General features: G+C 48.6%; 1 protein-coding gene across 17 annotated transcripts in view; it reads right to left on the reverse strand.

The window, feature by feature from the left end:
• Positions 1-25,127, reverse strand: part of SLC2A9 (solute carrier family 2 member 9) — a 231,812-nt gene that overhangs the window by 21,528 nt on the left and 185,157 nt on the right. For 13 of the 17 annotated variants that reach the window (XR_010409283.1, XR_010409284.1, XM_064584279.1 and 10 more), the window contains 2 exons: positions 21,723-21,824; positions 18,715-18,790 (listed from right to left, as the gene is read on the reverse strand). The exons of 1 other annotated variant lie outside the window; for it this stretch is intronic. Coding sequence is in view for 13 of the 16 variants with exons in the window: in XM_064584279.1 (XP_064440349.1) it covers positions 18,715-18,790; positions 21,723-21,824 (178 nt within the window). In the remaining 3 variants the exon portion in view is untranslated. Of the gene's footprint in view, positions 1-12,073; positions 12,190-12,355; positions 12,774-18,714; positions 18,791-21,722; positions 21,825-25,127 lie in introns of those variants that run through there. 3 more of the 17 variants (XR_010409285.1, XM_064584276.1, XM_064584274.1) reach the window with 3 other exon arrangements.

The following is a 25,127-nucleotide window of genomic DNA, read 5'->3' on the forward strand; positions in this document are numbered from 1 at the left end:
CAAATGAGTAGGTGAATAACAGGGAAAGAGGAACTGGAACCCCGTGTTTCCCGGGCAAGACTGGCTTGGAACCTGGCTTCAGGCCCCTCATTCATTTGGCCTCGTGAGGAATCATGTTGTCCCTTCTTGGGCCACGCCCTTCCAGCTGGGGCTGGACTCCAGGTCAACCTGGCTCCCTTCCATGGAATCCTATCAACAAGCTTCCTTGTATACCTCAGGTGATCGGGAACCCACTCCTTTGAGAAAGAAAGAGCTCAAATCTGAGTCTGATCACCTCTGAAGCCCTAGCTCAGACCTCACTTCTCCCTTTTGGGAGCCCCTCTGAGGCTGGTGGGTACCCCACGGAAGGTTCAAGCATCCCCTATGCTTCCAAGATCTAAATGTGAGACTTGAAACCATAAAATTCCTAGAGGAGAACACAGGCAGTAACTTCTCTGACATCGGCTGTAGAAACATTTTTCTAGATATGTTTCCTCTGGCAAGGGAAACAAAAGCACAATTAAACTATTGAGACTACACCAAAAACCCACTTCTACACAGTGAAGTAAACCATCAACAAAACAAAAAGAAAATCTACTGAATGGGAGAAGATATTTGCAAATGATAGATCTGATAAGGGGTTAATATCCAAAATACATAAAGAACTTCTTCAACTCAACATCAAAAAAACCAAGTAATCTAATTTAAAAACGGACAGAGGATCTGAATAGACATTTTTCCATGGCCAACAGACACATGAAAAGATGTTCAACATCACTCACCATCAGGGAAATGCAAATCAAAACCACGGTAGGATACTACCTTGCACCTGTCAGAATGGCTAGTATCAAAAAGACAAGAAATAACAAGTGTTGGAGAGGATGTGGAGAGAAAGGAACCCTTGTGCACTGTTGGTGGAAATGTAAATTGGTGCAGCTACTATGGAAAACAGGGTGGAGGGTACTCAAAAAACTAAATATAGAACTACCATATGATCCAGTAATTGCTCTACTAGGCATTTACCCAAAGAAAACAAAAACACTAATTGAAGGGATATATGCACCCCTATGCTTACTTCAGCATTATTTAGAAGAGCCAAGATATGGAAGCAGCCCAAGTGTCCATCAATAGATGAATGGATACAGAAGAGGGAGTGTATATATAGACAATGGAATATTACTCAGCTATGAAAAGAATGAAATCTTGCCATTCACAATGACATGGATTGACCTAGAGAGTATAATGCTGAACAAAATAAGTCAGAGAAAGACAAATACCATGATTTTACTCATATGTGGAATTTAAGAACCAAAACAAATGAACAAACAAAATAAAAGAGAGGCATGTCTAACAAACGGACTCTAAAATACAGAGAACAAACTGGTGGTTGCCAGAGGGCAGATGGGTGGGGGATGGGTGAAGTAGGTGATGGGGATGAATAGCACGCTTATCAGATGAGCACTGAGTAATGTATAGAATTGTTGAATCATAATATTGTACACGTGAAACTAATATGACACTGTGTGTTAATTATACTTGAATGAAAAAAAAAAGGAAAAGGAAAGAAAAACCCAACTCTTTAGCAGAGTTGTGAGATCCTCCATTACTGGGTCCCTGCTATCTCTCTAACTTCATCTTCTTCCCTTGCTAACAACACTCCAGCCTTCCTTGACCCTTTCAAGCAAGTTCCTGCCTTACGACCTTCGCACATTCTTCTCCTAGATCCTCAGAGGGCTGCTTCCTTCTTAGCATCCAAGTCTTGCCTCCAGTGCTAGCTTCTCACCGAGAACCTTCCTAGTCACCCTCACTAAAGCTGCCATTCTTTCCATGACTCTAGTCCCTTATTCTATTTATTCCTTCTTAGCATTTGTCACTCATTTTAAAGTATTTATTAGTTTACTGGTCAGGGTTCTATAAATATGCATTTGTGTGGGGGCACAGCTTGGGATCTGAGACAGCCCCTTCTGCCAATCCCATGAGATGTAAGGTCCAAGAACAAAGACCACGTCCCTGTGTCATTCACTGGTGCCTGGATCAATTAAGAAGTGCTTGGTAAATACTTTTAAACTAAGAATGCCTTTACTTATCCACCTTACTTTTCCAACTCCTCCCTTTTAGACTGGCCAGTCAAGCTCATTATATTTACACTTCCCAGGTTGATCTGTAATGATCAGTTTGAGTGTCTGTCCTCTCAATTAGATTATCAACTCTAGAGGAAAGGAAAATATCTCTGACTCTAGTTCTGCATCCTTAGTACAGAGCACAGTACCTGGCACCTAGCGCATGTTCAAAATCTTTTGTTGAATGAATTATTTGGGACATAAATGAGAATAAGTAAGAGAGCAAAAATATAGTGTAAACAGCCAACACAGACAAAAATCATGCACTAAAGTATGCATTATTTTCCTCATAAAGAGAACCCCCGTGGGCCCCTTTCAGACATAATTCTAACAAGCCTGATTTCATATTTGCACCTGTATTTTATTTAAATCAAGATGTTGGGTGCACAGATGGAGAACCCCAGGGGCAAGGCAGAGCATTGGCATGGACTCGCTCCCCTGACTGGGTCTGATAGATGAGATTTGGCGGCGGGTAAGACCTCCCATTAGAGGCTGCCACTGTCTTAGAGAAACAGCCCTCTATGCACTGGGTTTGATGTGTTCTCAGAACCAGCTCTCTTGCCAGAGGTTTGTTTGATGAAGTGAAGACTTTCATGTCTCCTGAGCATGGCTTCAGAACTGCAGAGTGCCAGGGGGACCTGCTGGGTGAGCGCGAAACCAGGAGCGTCTCGACCACATCAAGTTGCCCATGGGAGGCATAAAAGAGAGGAAAAGCCATTTCATATTCTCGGCGCTAATTTCCCCTCATGCAAACTTAGAGCGTGAAGGAGGCCATGACAGAATCACTCCCTCCAAAGAAGTCCATGTCCCAACCCCCAGAACCTGTACATTGTCAACTGTCAGGGCAAAGGACTTTGCCAATGGGATTAAGTGAAGGACGTTAGGACGGGAAAGACCCTGGATTGTCAGGACCGTTTGGTGTCATCATGAGGGTCCTTAAAAGAGGGAGGCAGGAGGGTCAAAGTCTCCAGAAGAGATGTTAGTACAGAAGCAGAAGTTTGAAGATGGAGGGGCGGCCGCACGGAAAGCAGCGTAGAAGGCTCTAGAAGCTGGAGAAACCAGGGGATGAATTCCCCCCGCTGGAACCTTGGGGAGACACACAACCCTGCCAACCCATTTAGACATATGAGCTCAGAACTGTAAGATAATATATGTGCTGATTTAATTGACTATATTTGTGATTATTTGTTACAACAGCAACAGGAACCTAATACAGACATCTAAAAGATGCCCCATTCATACTGACAAGGTGCCTCAGAAAGGTCTCCCCTTGAAGACAGGAGATGGGTTTGAAGACCCAGCTCCCACCTCTTCTGAGCACCTGAGCAAGAGCATGTGATTCGTCCCCTGCTGTTTCAGTACCCCCTCTTCTGATTATTAGGTCAAACCCCTGCAGGTGTGCTACTCTAACACAAGAGAAGATCACTAGCAGATCTTAAGCTCCTTTCCTATTCCAGTATAAACACTTGGCAATGTAATGTGGAATGTGGGATCCTAAGAATCTTCTCGAATGACACTGATTTAGTGAGGAGGGGAACTAGTGTTTACTGAGCATTTACTATGTGCCCAACCAGGTTCTAGATATGCTAGGGAGGTCATACTGTCTCGTGTGCATTTCACAGCTGTGGAGCAGGGTTAAGAAGAGCACAGGGCATGAAGCCAAACTGCTCAGACTTGAAAACGAGCTTGCCTGAAACTGGCTGTAGGACTCTCTATGAGCATCTTCTCTCTCCGTGCCTCGAGTTTCTTCCCCTGTAAAATGGATAATGATCACGAGGCTTCTGGTGGGAATCACAGGAGTTAATATATGACACACAGCTGACGCTCAAGAAAAGGCTGTTATTTAGATACAAGGAAAGAAGTAGGGGCGTGAGGACACACACTCATACACACTCCTACTCTCACATTCACACACTCACATACACAGGCTGACTTGCCCCACATCACACAGCAACAGGTGAAGAGCCAGGTTGGTTTGAGTCTTGAGCCTATACTTACTCCAAAACACCAGGTTATGATGGTGGTTCTAGACTAGGGGTGATTCTGCCTCCAGGGGACATGTGGCCATGTCTGGAGACATTTTTGGTCGTCACAACTGGCAGCTGGGGAGTAGAGGCCAGGGATGCTGCTCAACATCGCACCATGCCCAGGACAAACTCCACCGCAAAGGATTACCCAGCTCCAATGCCAGCAGTGTTGAGGTTGAGGAACCCTGTTCTAGAATTTTCTCCAGAAAGTCATGTCATGCCATCATTAAATTACTATGTGTTTATCATCTTGGGGAGCTTGTGAAAAACCAAATTTCTATCAGACCATTTATCATTTCCTTCTAGAACTCTGAATTTATAATTTGTGTTGTTATGGAATCCACTTAAATATGCCTTAATAGGGGCGCCTGGGTGGCTCAGTCGTTAAGCGTCTGCCTTCGGCTCAGGTCATGATCTCAGGGTCCTGGGATCGAGCCCCGCATCCGGCTCCCTGCTCAGCGGGAAGCCTGCTTCTCCCTGCTTCTCCCTCTCCCGCTCCCCCTGCTTGTGTTCCCTCTCTCGCTGTGTCTCTCTCTGTCAAATATATAAATAAAATCTTTTAAAAATATATGCCTTAATAAAGGGAGGGAGGCAAGAAAGGAAATTAAAACTCACCAAGCACCTTCTGTGTGCCAAGCACTGTGCGTACCACTAAACAAGGTGGAGGCTGCCAGTGTCATTTTGCAGGCAAGGAAATGCGGCTTAGGGAAGCTAAGTGACTTTCCGAGGATGTCACAGGTAGTCAGAGGCCTGATCAGACCCCAAGCCCATGCCTCTCTCTTAGTGCCATGTGTCAGGAGTGAGTTTCCTACTCTCTTTCCAGAACACGAAAGAAGGAAACGAGTGGGAACTGGTTCCGTGTTTGGCGGGGTTTAAAGATCTGCCACCACCAAACTGATGAGACAGCCCAAGATTCCTGCAGGAACTCGGATTTGCAGGAATCTGGCCCCAGGGCCTATGATGTATCATCTTAGCAAACAGAGTATTTCAAAGCGTATGGCTCCCGAAGGAAGGGACATAATGCAGAGAACTGAGGCAGGGCCAGGTGCCTCTCCTGGGACCCCCCAGGAGGTCCAGCCAGCCATTTCAGGAAGGTGGGAAGGGACTGTGGCCCAGGGGAAGGGGCTCAAGTCCTTCCTCTGATACTGTGATATGTGGGCCAATTACTTCCTCTCAGACTCCGTTTTCTTATCTGTAAAATGGGTGCATTGATCTAACAGGGTGATATGATAGATGTGAAAGTGGCTGCTTATTTCTGTTGCATTACTACTACTACTATCACCACCACCACTACTCCTGCTACTACTACTATCACCACCACCACCACTACTACTGCTACGACTACTATCACCACCACCACTACTACTACTACTACTACTATTATCACCACCACCACTACTACTACTATCACCACCACCACCACTACTACTGCTACTACTACTATTACCACCACCACTACTACTATTACCACCACTACCACTATTATCACTACTACCACTACTACTACTATCACCACCACCACTACTACTATTACCACCACTACTACTACTACTATCACCACCACCACTACTACTACTACTGCTACTACTACTACGATCACCACCACCACTACCACTACTACTGCTACTACTACTACGATCACCACCACCACCACTACTACTACTACTATCACCACCACCACTACTAGTAGTAGTACTACTGCTACTACTACTACTGCTACTACTACTATGATCACCACCACCACCACTACTACTATCATCACCACCACTACTATTACCACCACTACCCTTACTACTGCTACTACTACTATTATCACCACTACTACTATTACCACCACCACCACTACTACTACTGCTACTACTACTACTATTACCACCACTACCACTATTACCACCACTATTACCACTACTACTACTATTACCACCACTACTACCACCACTTACTCCTCCTCCTCCTCCTCCTACTATCACCACCACCACTACTACTACTATTACCACCACCACTACTACTATTACCACCACTACCACTATTATCACTACCACTACTACTACTATCACCACCACCACTACTATTACCACCACTACCACTACTACCACCACTATTACCACCACAACCACTATTACTACTACTACTACTAGTAGTAGTAGTACTAATACCACCACCACGACTACTATTACCACCACTATTACCACTACTACTACTATCACCACCACCACTACTACTACTACTGCTACTACTACTATGATCACCACCACCACCACTACTACTACTATCATCACCACCACTACTATTACCACCACTACCCTTACTACTGCTACTACTACTATCATCACTACTACTATTACCACCACCACCACTACTACTGCTACTACTACCACTATTACCACCACTACCACTATTACCACCACTATTACCACTACTACTACTATTACCACCACTACTACCACCACTTACTCCTCCTCCTCCTACTACTACTATCACCACCACCACTACTACTACTACTACTATTATCACCACCACTACTACTACTACTGCTACCACTATTACCACCACCGCCACTACTACTACTACTGCTACTACTACTATTACCACCACCACCACTACTATTACCACCACTACCACTATTACCACTACTACCACTACTACTGCTACTACTATTACTACTGTTACCACCACTACTACTATTACCACCACCACCACTACTACTGCTACTACTACTATGATCACCACCACGGCCACTACTACTGCTACTACTATTACCACCACCGCTACTACTATTACTATTGAATGATTCACCGCAGAGCAGGTCTCTGAGGACACTGGAGGTGCACCTCCTCCAATGTGTTACCCACAGCAGTTAAAGTGAGCATTTGAAATAGAAATCAGACCCCATCAGCCCTCCGATCAGACCCTCCTACACTTTCCCACGGCACTGGATCCAACAGCTGACCTAATGGTGCCTTAGCTCCTTCCCACTCTCTGGCTTCCCTTCCCTTCGCCCCTGCTCATGCCACTCCCACCACACACACGTCCTTGCTCTTTCCAGAACGGCACCAACATGGCAGCCCTCGCCTCGTGGGCTTGTTGAGCGGCTGACATGTAGCCAGTCTGAAGTGAGATGTGCTGTAAGTATAAAGTACACGCCAATTCCAAAGACTGAGTATAAAAAAAGAAAAAAAGAAATTTAGAATACCCTATTAACACATTTTATATAACGATTCCAAGCTGAAATGATAATGTTTTGGATATGTGGGCTGAATACAATACATTATCAAAAGTAATTTTATCGGTTCCTTTTTTACTTTTTTAATGTAGCTACTAGAAAAATTTAAATTACATTTGTGGCTTCATCTGTTAGGCAGCATTGTTCTGGAACTTGCCAGGCAGGTTCTTGCCTTCATTACTGCCTCTGCCTGGGAGATTTTCCCTTTAGTTGTCTGCACGCGGGCCACATGCACACTTGCTTCCTGTATGTTGACCCACTTCATTCTCAGGACGTCTGTGGTCCATTTTACATGTGGAGAAACTGACAGAAGGAAGGGTAAGAAGGCCAAGGCCACACTGGTGGTTGCATGGGGACTTGAACCAATGGGAGGACCTCTGAGCCAAGGTCCTTCCCCACTTCATGTTGCCCCTCTGGGGAACAACACGTTTTGCTCCTTAAGGGTCAACTTTTGGGTGCCTAAAATACCCCTAAGTGCTGGCCATCCTGCCCCTAATATGGGGAGCTGAGGGGAAACCCTTCAAGTACTTTTATCAGGGTGCATCTTGCCCTCCTTCAGATTAAATAATGGACAGTGTGTGACCACAGTGGGCCACTCTTCCCTTTTGCAGCTTGTTTTTGACACTCAGAGAAGTGATTCATGACCACGTAACTCTATCTCACTTGGAAAAATGCAAATTTAAATAAGGTTAATACCAATTCCCTCGGGCCCCACGAGAGTCCGGTCATTAACACTGTTAGAGAAGAAATGAAGGCGGACGTGGTGTTTCCCTCAGGTCTGTTTCCCTGCCAGCCCCAGCCTGTGGACTCCAAGTCCACGTGCATTTCTAGTGCACATGCAAATGCCTCACTTTCTGTCTCAACTAACTTGAGTTTCTTGTTAAAGGAGGTAATGTGGGTAATGTACTTAGCACTGTGCCTGGCCCCAAATAAGTACTCAGTAAATGGTATTGGTGATGATGGTGATGGTGATGATGGTGGTCATGGTGGTCATGGTGATGGTGGTCATGGTGGTCATGGTGATGGTGATGATGATGATGGTGGTCATGGTGGGGTGGGGTAGTGGTGATGACAATGATTGTCAAATTTCAGTACTCTGCTGAGATTTGTTGGTTTCCTTGTTCAGCCCTGACAGGGGTGTTTTGAGTCCACCTCAAAACCAGTGCCTATGTGGGAGTGGGGGATGAGGTAGATGGAGAGTTTAGGATCACCTACAGGGCAAGTAGGTCATTGCTCGCTTCATACATCAAAATAAGGGGATACAGGAGGAGAAGCAGATTTAGGGAGGAAATGATGATTTCTGACTGGGCATGTTCAGTTTTTAGGAGCCCATATGATCTCTATGTGGAGTTGATCTGTAGGGAAGTAAACACCTGGGTCTGGAACTTGGGAGGGAAGTCCAGGTGGAGAGCAGGAATGGGGGCACCAGAGAAGACATGGACACTATCAGTGGAGAAGACCATTCTGGGACAGTGTCTGCAGTGAGAAGTGCATGGGCCAAGGGCAGAACCTGGGGAGTGCCAGCACCCATGGACAGGAAGAAGACAAGAGTGGGAGGGGACAAAGGAGGGGCGGCCAGAGGGGGAAGATGTAGGAAACAGACCTGCCATAGCCTGAGGAGGAAGAGAGCTTTAAGGAAAGGATCATTGAGAGTCTCACTAAGTGGGACAAAAAGACAGCAAAGAGGCTCACATCTGCTCAGGTCAGGTCTGGGTGCCAAACTACTGAAAAATAATTGTTTTTTCTGAGTTTTCTTAATTTTGGAATTGCAGATAAGGGGATGTGGACACGACAGGCATGGAGTTGCACCATCCTGATCAGGCTACAGGGAAGGAGGGCTGTTGGCAGATGCCTCCAGCCCCATTAGGGTCAGTAGAGAACCACCTGGCCCCAGAGCACACCCGTCCCAGGGTGGCCCACTTCCAATGACTGCAGGCAGTGGGGTAGAAAGGCCTGGGCCACAGCATGGCCCTATCTGATGGGCCATTTCAGCTGCAGACTCCCTATGGGTTGGCTGAGCTGTTCTTGGGCCCACATCACAGCCCAACCTCTCCCTCCACCCACCCCATGCCTCCCTTCAACAGGTGAAGACCCCTGATAAACATCCCTCACCCCAAACTGCATCTTGGCATCGGATTCTAGACAAGCTACCCTGTGACAGGGCCTGTACTTTATATATGTCAGCTCATCTGTCCTGGGATGGCTAATGGTCATGTCTACACTACCATGTCTAAGACTGACCCCTAATCTGCTTCCTTCGCCACCTCAGTTAATGGCAGCACCATACTTGGAGTCTCTTTGTTCTGGTCTTGCTCTGGTCTTGCTCCACATCCCACATCCAACCTGCCAAAGCATTCAGTCCACTAAAACTTACAAATGTTACTGTGTTTGGAATCCACCATTTTTCATCACTTCCTCCACTGCCACCCTGGTCCAAGGGGCCACCGCCATTTGCCCACATGACTGTAAGAACTTCCTGACTGGTTTCCCAGGTTTTACCCTTGGCCTCCTACAGGCTATTTTAACATGGAAGTCAAGAACATCCTTTTAAAATGGAGCTTAGAAGCTGTCACTCCTCTGTCCCAAATCCCCAGAGGGCTGCCATCTCTCCCAAAGAAAAAGCCCAAAGTCCTTAAAATGGCCTACAGAGTAGCACACAACCTGCCGCTTCCTGTCTTCCATCAATTCCATCTCCAGCCGCTCTTCATTCACTCACTCCCTGCCCTCACTGGCCTCCTTGCTGTTCTTTCAACAGATCAGACATGTTCCTGCCTCAGGGCCTTTGCATGGACTCTTCCCTCTGCTGGGTGTGCTCTTCCAACCATCTGCATTCCTTCCAACCCTTCCCATCTTTGCTCAACTGTCACCTTGCCACCGAGGCCTTCCCTAACAACCCCAGGTCAAATTCAATACTTTCCCAGAGGTGGTTCCCACCCAGATTCCCTGCTCTAATTTTCGCCACAGTGCTTATCCCATTCCTATACACTTTATAAGTGACTTTCCATATTGTTTTATGTCTCCCTCCACTAGAGCAATGCTCTGTGGTGACAGGTGTTTTTGTCTCTTTTGTTTTTATTGTATCCCCAGCACCTAGAGGAATGACTGGCACATGGTTCCATCAGTAACTACTTGAATGAATAGGGGGATTTAAGCCTTATAAGGGTCCAGCAAGGTAGATACTATGGTTATCTTTAATTTTCAGGTGAGGCCCAGAGAGATTAAGCCATTTGCCCAAAGCCACACTGTTAGTAAGAGGTAGAATTAGTGCCTGAACCGTGGGGGCTTCTTGTTCCAGAAGTTTTACTTTGATTCACGGTTATGGGCTGAATTGTGTCATCCCCTCTCGACACCCCCTACAAAATTCATGTTGAAGTCCTAACCTCCAGGACCTCAGGATGTGACTGTATTTGGAGATGGGGTCTTTAAAGTGGTGATTAAGGCAAAATGAGGTCAGATATGTGGGCCCTGATCCGTGATGACTGGTGTCCTCATAAGACAAAGAGGGATACAGGGAGAAGATGCTGTCTACAAGCCAAGGAGAGAGGCCTCAGAAGGAACCAAGCTTGCATGCACTTCGATCTGGGACTTCCAGCCTGTAGATCTATGAGACACTACATTGCTGGTGCTTAAACCTCTCGGTCTATGCTCCTTGGTTATGCAAGCTGAGCAGACTCATCCAATCACTATTCAAGCTGAGTATACAGGTGGGGTCCAATCTGGTCCTGCCCACTCTTAGTCTCCTCTGCTAACACCCAGCTCCCCCATAATGCCACTAGCCACCTGGACCACTTGCCCACTTCCCATATGGCCTGCTATCTCATGCCTTTTAACCTTAGGAAAGGCTATTAGTACCTGACTGTCTCATTCCCCCCCCACCCCTCCCCAACTCCCTCACAAAGATGTCCAATCTGAATCCCCAGAATCTATGAACATGTTAGTTTGTATGACAAAAGAGATTTTCCAGGTGTGATTAAATTAAGGACCTTGGGATGGGGAGGTTATTCTGGAATATTCTATCCAATCCAGATGGGTCCAGTATAATCACAGGGTCCTTACACAAAGGAGGCAGGAGGTCAGAGATGAGAGAAGTTGCCATGCTGCTGGCTCTGAGGACTGAGGAGGGGACACAAGATTTGGGGTGTGGGTGGTCTCTCAGTGGGAAAAGGCAAGCCAGCAAATCCCCCTGGAGACACAGGGAACCATCCTTGCCCGGTGCAAGTGATTTCAGACTTCTGACCTCCAGAGCTGTAGGAGAGGAAATCCCTGTGGTTCTCAGCCACTGAGTTAGAGGTCATCTGCAGCAGCAGCCTCAGGAATCAAGCACAGCCCTGCCTCACCCTGACTTGTCCGCAAGAACTGCGTTCTGTTAATTCCTCAAGATCCAGACACTGAACATGCTCCTTTGTATGCCCTCTGACGCTCCTCGGCAGAGGTCACTGCTCCTGGCCTGGCACCCACCTCGCTCGCATCTCCACTGCATGGGTAACAGGGCGTTCAAACACAAGCTTCACTTGGACTCAGGACCAAGAAGCAACAGAGGCAGAAATGCCAAAGTCTCTGTATGCAGGATGCACAAGGAAGGCCAGCAAAGGTTAATTCACCGCCCTTGAGCCCCTTTACCCATTTTGAGATTAGCAGTGAGTGAGGAAGTCGAGGAGGGACGGGGGCTCTTGCTGGGTTGTGAACCCCCAACCCACAGGGGAGGGGTGGGGTGCTCCACTTACCCCATCTCCTGGTCCCTGGAGGCTGTGATAGTCACTTTATATGGCACAAGATGTGATTCAGTGAGAGATCTCACCCTGGATTATCAGCGTGGGTCCTCAGTGCATCACAGGGACCCCTGTAAGAGGGAGGCAGAGGGATGCAGGGCAGACACCAGGGAGAAGGCCATGTGAAGACGGGGCAGAGATGGGGGGGTTTGGCTGCAAGTCGAGGAAAGCCAGCAGCCGCCAGAAGCCAGGAGAGGGGCCTGGAACAGATTCTCCCCCAGAGCTTCCAGAGGTGCTGGCCCTGCCCCCACCTTCATTTCTGACTTTGCTCTCCAGAGCTGCGAGAGAATGCATTTCTGTCCCTTAAAGGCTCCCCTTTGTGGTCCTGCGTGACAGCAGGCATAGGAAACCGATACCCTGAGACCGAGAGTCAGGCTCTCACCTCCACGGCTGTGAGGATCAGTTAAGTGTCAGACTCCTCTGCCAGGTTCTCAGGGATTGCTCAGCTCGGAGGAAGACAGCGGCCGGTGGACACCACAGAAGAGCCTAGAAGCTGGGTGCCTGTCACTCATTTCAGGGACTGCAGGACTAGAGCTTTCCACGTTTCTGTTGAAAATCCAGGCTTACGGGTTGACACTTTGGAGGGCCCAAATTCTTTCCCAGAGCAGCACTTGCTTGAGATTGCTTCGAAGGGAGGATCCTTTCCGGAGAGGACCTGGCAGCAAATCATAAAGAGCACGGCCACGTTTTCCTACTCATTTCAGGAGATAAGCTCACTAATTAACTCTGCCTTGGACCGTGGGAAAGAGATAAGTAGGAAAACTAAGCGTTTGCAAAAGCGAAGAAGGAGAACGGCAGGAAAGATGAGACCGCAGAGCTGTGGAGACGTGGGTTCAAATCCTGGCGGGCTGCCTGTGCACCGGGTGATGTGGGCGAGGCAGGCTCCCCAGAGTAGAGGTGCCCTCGTCGGGGATCGGGTGTCTCCTTTGCAGGGTGCTGTGAGGACCAGGGTGAAGGAGGCAAAGTACCTAGCGCTGAGCAGAATATATCAATTTTAAAAGTTCCACTTTGTCTTCTTGAATAAGCAGAATGTGCCCCTTCCACCCATCTGCTTGGCATTACGTGTCAGATGCTGTAAGCCCCTCATTTCCAAGCCCTGGCCCTGCCCCTACAGCTGCCTGGGGGTAAGCAAATAGTTTCCTGCCTACTCCGTGCCCTGCTAGTTTCTAAGGCCGCTGAACAGATCATCGCAAACCTGGTGACTTGAAATAACAGAAAGGTATTCTCTCCCAGTTTTGGAGGCCAGAGCGGAAGTCGGGGTGCGGTCAGGGTTCATTTTCCCAGAGGCCCTGCATGAGGAGCTGTCCCGAGGCTCTCTTAGCTTCTGGTGTTGCTGGCAGTCCTTGGTGCTCCGTGATTGTCCCTGTGTCACTCGCATCTCTGCCTCTGTCTTCATGTCACCTTCTCCTCTCTGGGTCTCCTCGTGTCCTCTCCTCATCTTGGAAGGACACCAGTCATTGGATTTCGGGCCCACCCTCAATCCAGGGTGATTTTATCTTGAGATCCTTAACTAATGACAGCTACAAGGACCTACTTCTAAACAAGGTCACACTCTGAGGTTCCGAGCAGACGCGAATCCATTGCGGGGTGACCTATTCACCCCACTGCAGTAGCTAGGAGCACAAGCACCGCCCTCCTGCTGACCTCGGGAGCATCTGCCACGAGCGACCTCGGAGAGCAGAGCCTCTCGGGGGCCCCAGCTCCCTCATGTGCCCACTGGGAAAGCCACGGTCGGCCCGTGGGGCTGGAGTGAGGGCGGAGAGAGCTGGCTCGAGCCAGACACCCAGCACAGACCCCGAAACACCCGTGAGGTACACGACTGCCCACACTCTCACTGTTATCATTAACTGTGACCTTTTTTTTTAAAGATTTTATTTATGTGACAAAGAGAGACACAGTGAGAGAGGGAACACAAGCAGGGGGAGTGGGAGAGGGAGAAGCAGGCCTCCCGCCGAGCAGGGAGCCCGATGCAGGGCTCGATCCCAGGACCCTGGGACCATGACCTGAGCCGAAGGCAGGCGCTTAATGACTAAGCCACCCAGGCACCCTGTTACTGTGACTTTTACTATTGTCCTGAGGGTCTGTGCTGGAGACATCAATGGCCAGTGCTCAGTTTGGCTAGCTCACTGAGCAAGAGTCTTTGGGCGGTCATGGAGCTGGTCACTAAGTCTAGAAGCTTCCACAGACAGGAGTGGTTTGGGCTGGGCTGGCGGCTTAGGATTATTCAGAAAACATGTTAAAATGCCATTCCTGTTGCCCGCCCAGTGGCCTGGACAGGGCCTTGGGGTTATGTTTGACCACAGATGGGGGTTTCTAAAGGGTAGCCGCCCCCTGGAGAACTCCTAATCTGGGTCAGACCCTCATTTCACTGATGGGGAAACTGAGACCCGCAGAGGGACATGGCCTTGCCCAAATCACTGCAGATTTTGGCAAAAGGGCAGCAACATTCTGAACCATCCACAGATGGCCCCTCTGGAGCCCCACATCCTCCCTGTGCATTAGCTGGGGCAGCAGGTTGTGCTGTCTCCTCTCCTGGCCAGGAAGCAGGGCTCAGAGAAGGGACTAAGGAAGGTCACAAGGTTGGCTCAAGGTCAACACAGCCAAAGCCAAAGACGTAAAATGCATTAGTGAATAACAAGACGTTAGTAAGAGAAACCAGTCTATGGACAGGTGGGGAGCCCTGGCTATCTGAACCTTTGTTATCCACACTCTTGTTTCCCAAACAGAGAATAAAATAAATTAAGATAAATGTGTTGACATATCCTTGCTATCTAAATCCAGTTGTTTTTTACACGAATCTCTGAAACCAAATGGATTTAGAGCTGAGGAAGACACGTATTCCTACTGTGGATGAGAATATATTTAATGCCACTCCCCACTAACCTCCACCCACAACAGCAGGGAACGAAGAAAAAAAGAGGAAAGTTCTTCAAAGTTCACTCATGCAGACAAAGTGAACAACAACACAGAAATCTATAAAAGCTGTTAAAAATCATTCTTTTCTGGACAGAATTCTGTACATTCTCCATAGATAGAGAAATAAGATAAATTCAGCAAATTATTTTTCTGTATGATTTGGCTTTCAGCAATTTGACCTCCAGTGTGCTGACTTTTGATGAATTAACTTTCACTAAATCGTTTTGCTTCCTGCATGGCCAAAAGGTGGAGGGGTGGACACTGGAAGTTAGTGTCATATGTTGAGATCATCTAAATGATCGGGTCTTTGACATCTCCCTATATCTGCCTTTACCATTACAGCTTGTCTTGTTATCAAACATTCCTCCAATTATCCCAGTTTGAGTGTGCCATATCCTTCCAGTAGGACCCTGACCTCTGTTACTTAAGGTAAGCTCCCTTGAGGGCAGATCGTGTATATGTGTCTGTGTGTTTCACCATTATATCTCCAGGCCTGGAAGGATGCCTGCTCCGAAGTAGGTCCTCACTATTTGCGAAATGGGTGAATGAATGAATGATATCTCTATCTCTATCTATTTATCTATCTACCTATCTATCCATCTATATTTCTGAGAGTCCATAATTGTCTTTCCAGATTAAATCAACATGATAGATAGGGGAGCCCTTTTTCCAGCCACTAGGCACTCGGTACTCCCATCAGGGTGGCTCTGGCCTTCTGGAGCACTTAGAGCAGAATGACCTTCTAAGAGCAGTGACCATACTCCATGTTTCGGGGTAGACAGTGGTGTGTCTGTCCTCCCCACCAGCATGGAAACCTCCCTCGGAAGGTTTCACTTGGTGCCAGGCACAGAGCCTCCATGTCATAAGATTTTTCACACTGTAACTGAAATGCTTTGGTGGCATCTCCTTTCCTTCAAAGATAAAGCTCTTTTATGGTGCCTCATTTATTGGCTGTCACAGCCACTGCCTCGGGGTTATGCACACAGATAAAATACGTAGCTGAAAACCGCCTGCCCCGCTTCTCTTTCCCTTCACCTAATTTCAACTCCCTGTCAAGCCTCCTTGAATTGATTTGCTCATCACAGAAGCTGCCTCAGGCGAACTCCTGGTTTCTTTCCTGGGAGGATGATCCTGTTCACTTAATGCTGGAGGGGCAGCTCAACGGGGAGTCTCTCAGTCCCTCATCTATCAGCATTTCTGAGCCACACTTTCCCAGGATGGCTCCTCCTGACATCTGCTCCTGTCCAGTTACGATGATCTCCCAACCCAAGTGGCAGCCTCCCTTAGACAGGTAATTTCCCTGGGGCTTAAGCTGTGCATTGTCAATGTGAACTGAAGAGAAGTTTCTAAAGCCTGGCCGATCTTACAGCGGGTGAGGCTTGGCAGCTGGGTGACCATGGTGGGGCTTGGGGAGCAGAGGGTAAGGGGCCCCTCTGGTCTGGGATTAGGGAGGGTAGGTGGGCCTCCCTTTAGGGGGCTCCCAGATGCTAGGGAGAGCTTAGAATCTAAACCGCCAGAAGCTCAGCAGGCTCTGTGATCAGAAGAAAACTGTGTTTGCCCACAATGGGAGTAAAATCAACAACAAATCTAACACACCTGTGGGGTTCCAGTGTGCAGCCAGATTTCAGGGCCCTGGGCTATAGCCGAAACTAAGAGTCAGAAGCTTAACCGACTGGGCCACCCAGGTGCCCCAAACTTTCTCTTTTAAAATTTACAAGAGGGCGCCTGGGTGGCTCAGTCATTAAGCGTCTGCCTTCAGCTCAGGTCATGATCCCAGGGTCCTGGGATCGAGCCCCGCATCAGGCTCCCTGCTCCGTGGGAAGCCTGCTTCTCCCTCTCCCACTCCCCCTGCTTGTGTTCCCTCTCTCGCTGTGTCTCTCTCTGTCAAATAAATAAATAAAATCTTTAAATTAAAAAAAAAATTTACAAGAAAGATAATTCTTTGCTCATAGGTCATACGAAATAAGCTATGGGCCACATTTGGCCCACATGCCATAGTTTGCTGATGCCGGACGACAGAACTGTCAGTTTTGTGAGGTAGTGAGTTCCCCATTGATTGAAGCACTCAAGTGATGGAGGGATTTCTGGCAGGAATGCACATCGTCTAGGGCTGTGCTTGCACTCCCACTGCAGAGGTGTGGAGTTGTGACAGAGGCTGTGTGGCCTGTAAAAATATTTATATCTGGACCTTTACAGAAAAAGTTTGCCAATCCTTGCATTAAATAAATGAGTATATACAGGAAACAGATGAGCCGGTGAAGGTGTGACAAAGCAAATAAACCAGGATGATGTGACAGCACGTGTGTGGATGTGTGTGTGTGTACGTGTATCTGCATGAGGGTGTGCACATGTGCATACTGTGTGTGTGTATGCCTGGGGGTGCTGATTTTAGATGAAGAGGACAGGAGACGACTCACTGGGCCTGACATCTCAAGGGGGATTTGCACACCAGCCCGTAAGCCCTGTCCTTCTGGTCCACACCCCGGTGTTCAGAGGCCTCACCTGGGGCCTCTGGCTGCCCCCCTGCAGGGCCCACGTGAATGCTGCCCATAGAAGGGGACTGAACACATTTACATGTGCCCTTGTTGGTCCTCTGGTCAGTTCGCTGCCCCGCCTGCAGGGAGTCTCCGTCTTCCTCAGCCCTCTGATCCCCATCACAACACGGCGTGGGTGTGTGTTCCTGTGTGTGTGCATGCCTAACGCCCTTCCCCCTCATTCTGCAGCCCATTCTGCCGTCCCACTCTAATAGCCTGCTGTCCGGAATCGCGGACAGATGCTGTTCATCTGTCACAGATGTGACAGGACATGGAACGTGATGGCCCACGAAAAGCAGCAACACAAAGGGAGAAACAGAAATTCCGTTCTATGTGTTCTGATAGGAGCGTAGTGTTGTTTTCCTCAACATAGAAACCACAGTAACCCCAGCCGCACCTGCCAGACAGATGCGCTCAGTCCCAGCTGAGGGGGACCCCTGTCTGGTGGGACCCCGAGGACACAGACACAGAGCCAGGGGGTGGCAGGGCCACTGAGGCCCAAGGAGAGGAGAGGACTTTCCCACTAGGGAAATGGCAGAGCTGGGGCTGGAAGTGAGTCCTGGGGAAAGTGAGGCTCAGAAAACTCCAGACTCCACCCTCCTGCAGCTACAGTATAAGGTGGTGGTGATCAGGGCCCTGGGAGTCAGGTGGCTGCACCACAGCTCACTCGGCGCCTTCTGCGGAGCTGTCACGAGCCTTAAAGGACTTAATGCACATCAAGTGCTTGGCCATGTTGAACACATACCCAGTGGTCAATAAATCTCACACATTACTATTATCATTATTATTATTATCATAAACATCTCCACGCTAAACAGTCACTTCTCTGTGGGCACAGACTGTAACTTGAGTACCTCCCATTCATCCCAACCTAGTGGATCTGGCTCAGCGCTCTCGCAACTGTTAATTGTAGCTGTGATGTTGTTCTATGTTATCAGCTCCCCAACTCTGGGTGCGCCTGTTACCTGTTACCTCCCATACGTGGGGTGGAAATGAAGGCCATCACTGCATTTAAACAGGTAGGGGACTCTCTCTCTCCCCCTCCACTCCCAGTCAGGCCTTGCCCCTTCCGGGCCTCAAGCTCCCATGTGTACAACGAGAACACCCCAGCTCAGTGGTGCCGGTGAGGAAGGAGGCGTGCCTTACCTGGCCCGCTGCAGAATGAGGCAATGATGGCCAGGATGCACACGATACTCAGGTACGGGATCCAGGGGGCGTGGTCCTGCGAGAGAGCAGGAGTGTGGGCAGGGGAGGAGGCAGCGGGGCAGAGAGGACCTAGGTTCTCACCCCAGCACCTCCTTGATCCATCTGCATGACCTGGGGCAGGTCACTTCACATCTCTGAGCCCTGGTTTCAGTGTCCATAAAATGCGGATAATGATAACCCCCGGGCCATTCCATCCACCTGTTTTGCAGACTGAGATAAAAAGAGATGATGCCTCCCAAGAGTTTAGCAGTGTCCTCAACATACAGCAGGTGGTAAATAAATGAGTAACTAATACTGGTTGAGTGCTTAGTCTGAAGCAGGCAATATGAGAAATTTTACAGGCACTCGCACATTTAAAAAATTTTCTTACTTAATCTCTCTCGTTGTGTAAAACACTACATTTCTACCCCTGCTCTCCTGACAGGTATGAGATAAGTTAACTGGTGTCACTAAATACGTTTGGGGGGGCTGTCACTTGTCTGGCAGGGTCGGGGTGGCTCGGTGCTGGGCATGGAAAGATGTCCAAGCAGACTGGATGTCTAATCATTAGAACATGGTGTCACCAGTGATGGGACATGGGGAGCATGTTTGGAGGTGCTGGAGCACCTGAGCCCAATCTAGAGAGATTCAGAGAGGGGAGGAGACTGTGTTCACCTTTGAAGGCTAAGCCAGGGTCACACAAGATCAAAAGGAGAGGAAAAAAAGTTCCAGGAGAGGGTTCTACATGAGCAAGGACACCGAGGCACAAGCGAGAAGAGCACAGGGGTGAGCAGCAAATGTTCAGAGTGGAGGGTGATGGGCTGAGAGGGGGGGACAGCAGCCCTTCCATGTTCAAGTCCATTGGGTCTTGCTGAAGGAAGATCTAGGATTGAGGGGAGTGTTGTGGGCTCTTGTACACTGCATGGCTCACTGTTGCCCTAAGTTGTCCATCCATCCATGCATCCATCCATCATTCAACCATCCATCTACCCATTGATCCATCCATTATACATCTATCCATCCATCATCTATTCATACATTCATCCATCCATCCATCATCCATCATCTATCCATCCATCCATCCACCCACCCACCCATTATCCATCCATCCACCCATCCATCCATCCATCCATCCATCCATCCATCCATCCATCATCCATCATCTATCCATCCATCCATCCACCCACCCACCCATTATCCATCCATCCACCCATCCATCCATCCATCCATCCACCCACCCACCCATTATTCATCCATCCATCCATCCACCCACCCACCCATTATTCATCCATCCATCATCCATCATCTATCCATCCATCCATCCACCCACCCACCCATTATCCATCCATCCATCCACCCATCCATCCATCCATCTATCATCCATCTATCCATCCATCCATCCATCCACCCACCCATTATCCATCCATCCACCCATCCATCCATCCACCCATCCATCCATCCATCCATCATCCATCATCTATCCATCCATCCATCCACCCACCCACCCATTATCCATCCATCCACCCATCCATCCATCCATCCATCCACCCACCCACCCATTATTCATCCATCCATCCATCCACCCACCCACCCATTATCCATCCATCCATCCATCCATCCATCCATCCATCCATCCATCCGTTTGTTCATCTGGCAGATTGTTCTTAGTTTCTCCTGGGTGCCATGCACTGGGCTGGGAGGTGGGAATACAGAAATGATACAGGCATGGCCCTTGCTCCCACAATTCTATCAGAAAAGAGAGATGAGATAACAGGGAAAGCCAATCCTGTGTGATAAGTGATACTGCAGGGTTGCCCTGGGGTCCCTGGGAACACAGAGGAGGGTGCCTCACTGACACATGGGGTTAGGGAAGGCTTCCTGGAGGAAGAGGTATCTAAGAGATGTGCAGAACTTCCTGAATTTGGAAAGCAAGAGAAGCCAGTTGAGCAGAGGAGGCCCCCAGGGAGAGGAAAGGGCAGGCTCTTTGGAGGCTGCAAGGCAATAGGGCTGGGGGAGTGGGGAAGGGGGGACAGAGGCAGAGGAGGGCAGCCAAGCAGGGAAGAGCTCTGAGACCTTGTGAAGTGAGGCCTAGGGGGGCCCACTTGCTCCAGGCCACCCTTCCAAACATCTGCCACAACTGCAGAAAGACAATGCACCAGGACATCACCCAACTGTGAGGGACCCAGCTCGGTCCATCTGAGGGGCCTGCAAGGGCACCCTGTGCAGGTCAACCCTGGTCTGGCAGTCGGGCAGGAGGGGTCACTGCCAGCACATCACCCCCACGGCAGATGCTTCTGCCTCCTGCCTGGTCAGCGCCCCCAGCAGCACTTCCTTTCTGGACGACAAGCTGCTGTCCGTCAGGCACCACCAGGCTAATACTGCCTTTTTCTAGAGGTTTTTGGGACCTTAAGACATTCGGCAAATGATCAACACGTGCAACTTTCCACTCAGGGATTCATTTTTGAAAAGTGCCAAGATTTGTTGACCACCATGACCTTGCCTCATGCTTCCCTTGGTGCTGAGCCAGGCTCGAGGCACCAAGAAAGGGCTCCGTCACTGCAGGTTGTCCTGAGCAGTGCAGGGGACAGGGGGTAGGAGGAAACCCCAAGACCCTGGAATCTCATCCCAGCTCTGCCATTTACTAGCTGTGGAACCTTGAGCAGCTTCTTCATGTATATTTATGCCTCAGTTTCCTGTCTCCATAAAAGGGAAAAATACCACTTTCACCAGTGATATTTCCCCAAACCTACATTCCCCTAGCACTTGTCATGTTCGGGTGCCCTTCCAGGTACTGTAGGTAGTTTCTCATTTAATCCTCCTAAGACCCCTGGGTACAGGGACAACTGTCCCATTTTAGAGATGGGGCGGTGAGGAACAGAGCCCCTGCTGGAACCCACCCCGAGAGCACCGGAGCTGGAGGCCGGCTCCATGCTGACGTCCCTCGGGGCATGACAGACACACCCTCTCACCTGCAGCGTTAGTGTGATGGTGAGGATCCCAAAGAAGAGGGCCATCAGCCCAAAGCCACCCATGAGGAGGGGTCTCCGTCCCAGGCGCTCGATGACCAAGCCCTAGGTCAGGGTGAAAGAGAGACGGTTATTACTTCCCTTCTAGCAGCAGGAGAGGGGGAGCGTGGAACCAGCACTGGGGTCATGGTTAAAGGACAGATTGGACCTTCAGGTAGCCCTGCCACTTTCTCCATGGCCACAGCCAGAGTGGCAAAGGTCTTTATGAGAAAGGGACGGAGAAGAAAGTCACCATCCTTGAGCACCTGCTGTGTGTCCATATACTCACCTTTCCTTTTAATCTTCCTCGTTAGGGAAGGGTGGGCTTATCTGCAAAAGGAACTCAATGGACGTGGTTGCTGTAGCCCTTCGCCCACTCTTTGGAGGCAGCCTGCCATGGAAAGCAAGGGCAGTCTCTCCTAATCCCCTGTGTTGTCGATTCTATGGGGCAGACTCCCAAGGCAGGGGCCCAGGGGTGGGAGCGGGCAGAGAAGGTCTGACATTTTCCACTCTGCCTGTGCCTGGGTGGGTCAATTTCATTCTGGGGTATGATACCAGGAAGCTCCTATGACTGCAGCTTCTGAAGCCATGTCCCCCGGCCCAGCTTCCCACCACTGTAGGACTGTCACTGACCTCTACCCGGCTGGCCCTGTGTCTACCTCTCACTTGGGCAAAGGTGGGGCTCTTCACTGAGCTCCTTCAAATGCCAATGACCCTGAAAAATAGTGATGTAGCTAAGTTTCAGAGACAGGCAGACTTGGGTTTATATCCTGGGTCAACCACTTTCCAGATGTGTGAGCTTTGGCAAATGACTTCCCTTCCCAGAGCCTCAGGGCCTTTATCTGTGAAAGGAGGTCCAAAATACCCTCCAACAAGGCTGTCTGGAAGGGGCGGGTGGTTCAATAAGAGACTGCATTCAAAACACATAACAAGTCTTCCGATTATGCCAAGTACCTTCCCTCTTCTTCCCTCCCCCATCCCAGTGCACAGAAAGAAAACACCGAAGATCAGAGAGGTGAAGTAACTCAGTGGCCATCACACAGCCAGTAGAGAGAGACAGAGACAGAGATGGGTGGGGGAGGGGAGAAAACTTGAACTCAGAGCATCTGCATAAAAATGCACAGCTTTTCTCCACTGGGCAATCAGGCAAGGCTTCCTGGAGGAGGCAACAGTAGTGGGAGCTTGTCAGGCAGAGGGACCAGTGGGAGCAAAGGCCCTGGTCAAATGAGTCATCCGGTTTGGATAAGGGAAGGGAGCGACACCGCCGAGGGCCACGAAGCTGGAGCAGATGCTCCTCTTGTCTGCCAGCTTCACGTGATGGTGAAGGGAAATATATGATTATTCTTTTACATGTTATTTTTCAGTCTTTTCCAAATTTTCCACAATAAGCTTTTTTTTAACTAAAAAAAAAGTCTAAAAGATAGACTTAGCTAAAGCACTGGAGATGCTATGCCTTGAGTCACAGATTATTACTCTTCCCCTGTCCCCTGGCGATTTCTAATACCCACACATGCAAATCTTCACCATGTAGGATGTCTTTGCTATACTCTCAGGATGGCATCACCATTCCCCACAGTTGAGCTCACACTGAAGACAAAGGCTGCTCATAGCTGGAATGTGGGGCAGCTGTGAATCTTGGGTTACAGTGCCCAGTGACAGAGTGCCAAAATGACGAAAGAAATTACCATGATGAGCATCACAGTCACTGTGAGCCGCCGAGCATGTAAGTTGCGGTCCTGAGATAAACACGTGCTGCATTGTTACACAGAGATTAACGTGTACTTATTACTGACTTCAGTGTTTTGAGTGTTTTTTCTTTTTTCTTTTGGTTTGCTTTAGTTTCTTCAAAGGCACCACCAACAATTTCAGTGTCAGCAAGTGTGTCCCAGATACTAACTCGTTGAGACGCACTGTCTTACATCATGACGCCAATATTCAAGCGCTTTGGGGTGGGTGTGGGGATCTGGCTATTCCGTTTCCCTAAAGTCTCCTGATGAATCAGTAACCTGAGCCAAGGTAGAGGTGGAAACACTTCCCTGATTCAGAAAGAGTCTCTAAAGATGTCTAGGAAGACACCAAAGAAATAGCTGTGAGAAAGAAGGAGACAAAAACAACTCTGTCCGTCCTAGTGGGAAACCCAATCAGTCCGCAGGGCTCCTTTCTTTGTCTCTGCCTCTTTTAAATTGTTTTAAAGTGCAGCCTGTCGAAAGGGATTAGAGTAAACATGGTATTTCCACTCCACATTAAAGTTATTAATGAAAACATTAACTCAAGATGAACAGTGTCCTCTGAAGGTTACTGATGTCAGTTGGAGGTGGACTGTCAGCCTCCAAGAAATCCTTTCTGGGGACCCCTGAGCCACAGGGTTATTCAGCCATTTGGCAGCCATGTACCCACCACCTATTGTCCATCCCACAGTGCTAGGACCGCTGGTGGAATAATACAGAGAAGATCTTTTGTCATTGTTAGTATTTAAAAATCAACTTTACTGACTTAGATTAAATTCTTAGTTAGATTCAATGAAAGGTACTGATTTTAATTGTACAGTTTGGTATGTTTTAACAAATTTATACACCCATAAAGCCATGACCACATCAAGATACAGAACATTTCTAACTCCAAAGATCCCTTGTGCCCCTTTCCCTAGCTGTAAGCAACCACTGATGTACTCTCCATTACTCTAGATTAGATTAGTCTAGATTAGGTTAGAAGTCCATATTGGTGATTGCTATACTTATTTTAAAAAAAGATTTATTTATCTATTTGAGAGAGAGAGCAAGCGAGCAAGTGCATAGAGGGGCAGAGGGAGAGGGAGAGAGAATCCCAAGCAGACCCCATGCTGAATGTGGAGCCTGACTCAGGGCTCAATCCCATGACCTTGAGATCATGATCTGAGATCAGGACCTGAGTCGAAATGAAGAGTCAGACATCTAACCAACTGTGCCACCCAGGTGCCCTGGTGATCGCTATACTTTTGAGATTCAGCCCGGTTGTATATACCATTCCTTTTTAGTGCTGAGTAGTATTCCATTGAATAGATATACCACAGTGTGTTTTTCCATTCATCAGTTGATGGACGTTTGGGCTGTTTCAGTTTGAGCTCTTATGACTAAAGCTGTTGTAAACACTGGGGTCCAAGTCTTTCTATGTAGATGTGTGCTTTGCTTTTTCTTGGGTAAATACTCATGAGAAGAATGTCTGGATTGTATGGGTAAAGTTTTTGTGAGAAACTGCCAAACTGTTTTCCAAAGGGTTGTACCATTTCAGATTCCCACCAGTGGTGTACAAAAGTTCCAGGGGCTCCACATCTTCATCAATACTTGGCATTATCGGCCATTTTGGTATTAATCATCCTTAAGGTGAACAGTG

The sequence above is a fragment of the Mirounga angustirostris genome, unplaced genomic scaffold, assembly GCF_029215605.1.
Source record: "Mirounga angustirostris isolate CCGP_5_RB_7025 unplaced genomic scaffold, mMirAng1.0.hap1 SCAF_2, whole genome shotgun sequence".
Lineage (NCBI taxonomy): Eukaryota > Metazoa > Chordata > Mammalia > Carnivora > Phocidae > Mirounga > Mirounga angustirostris.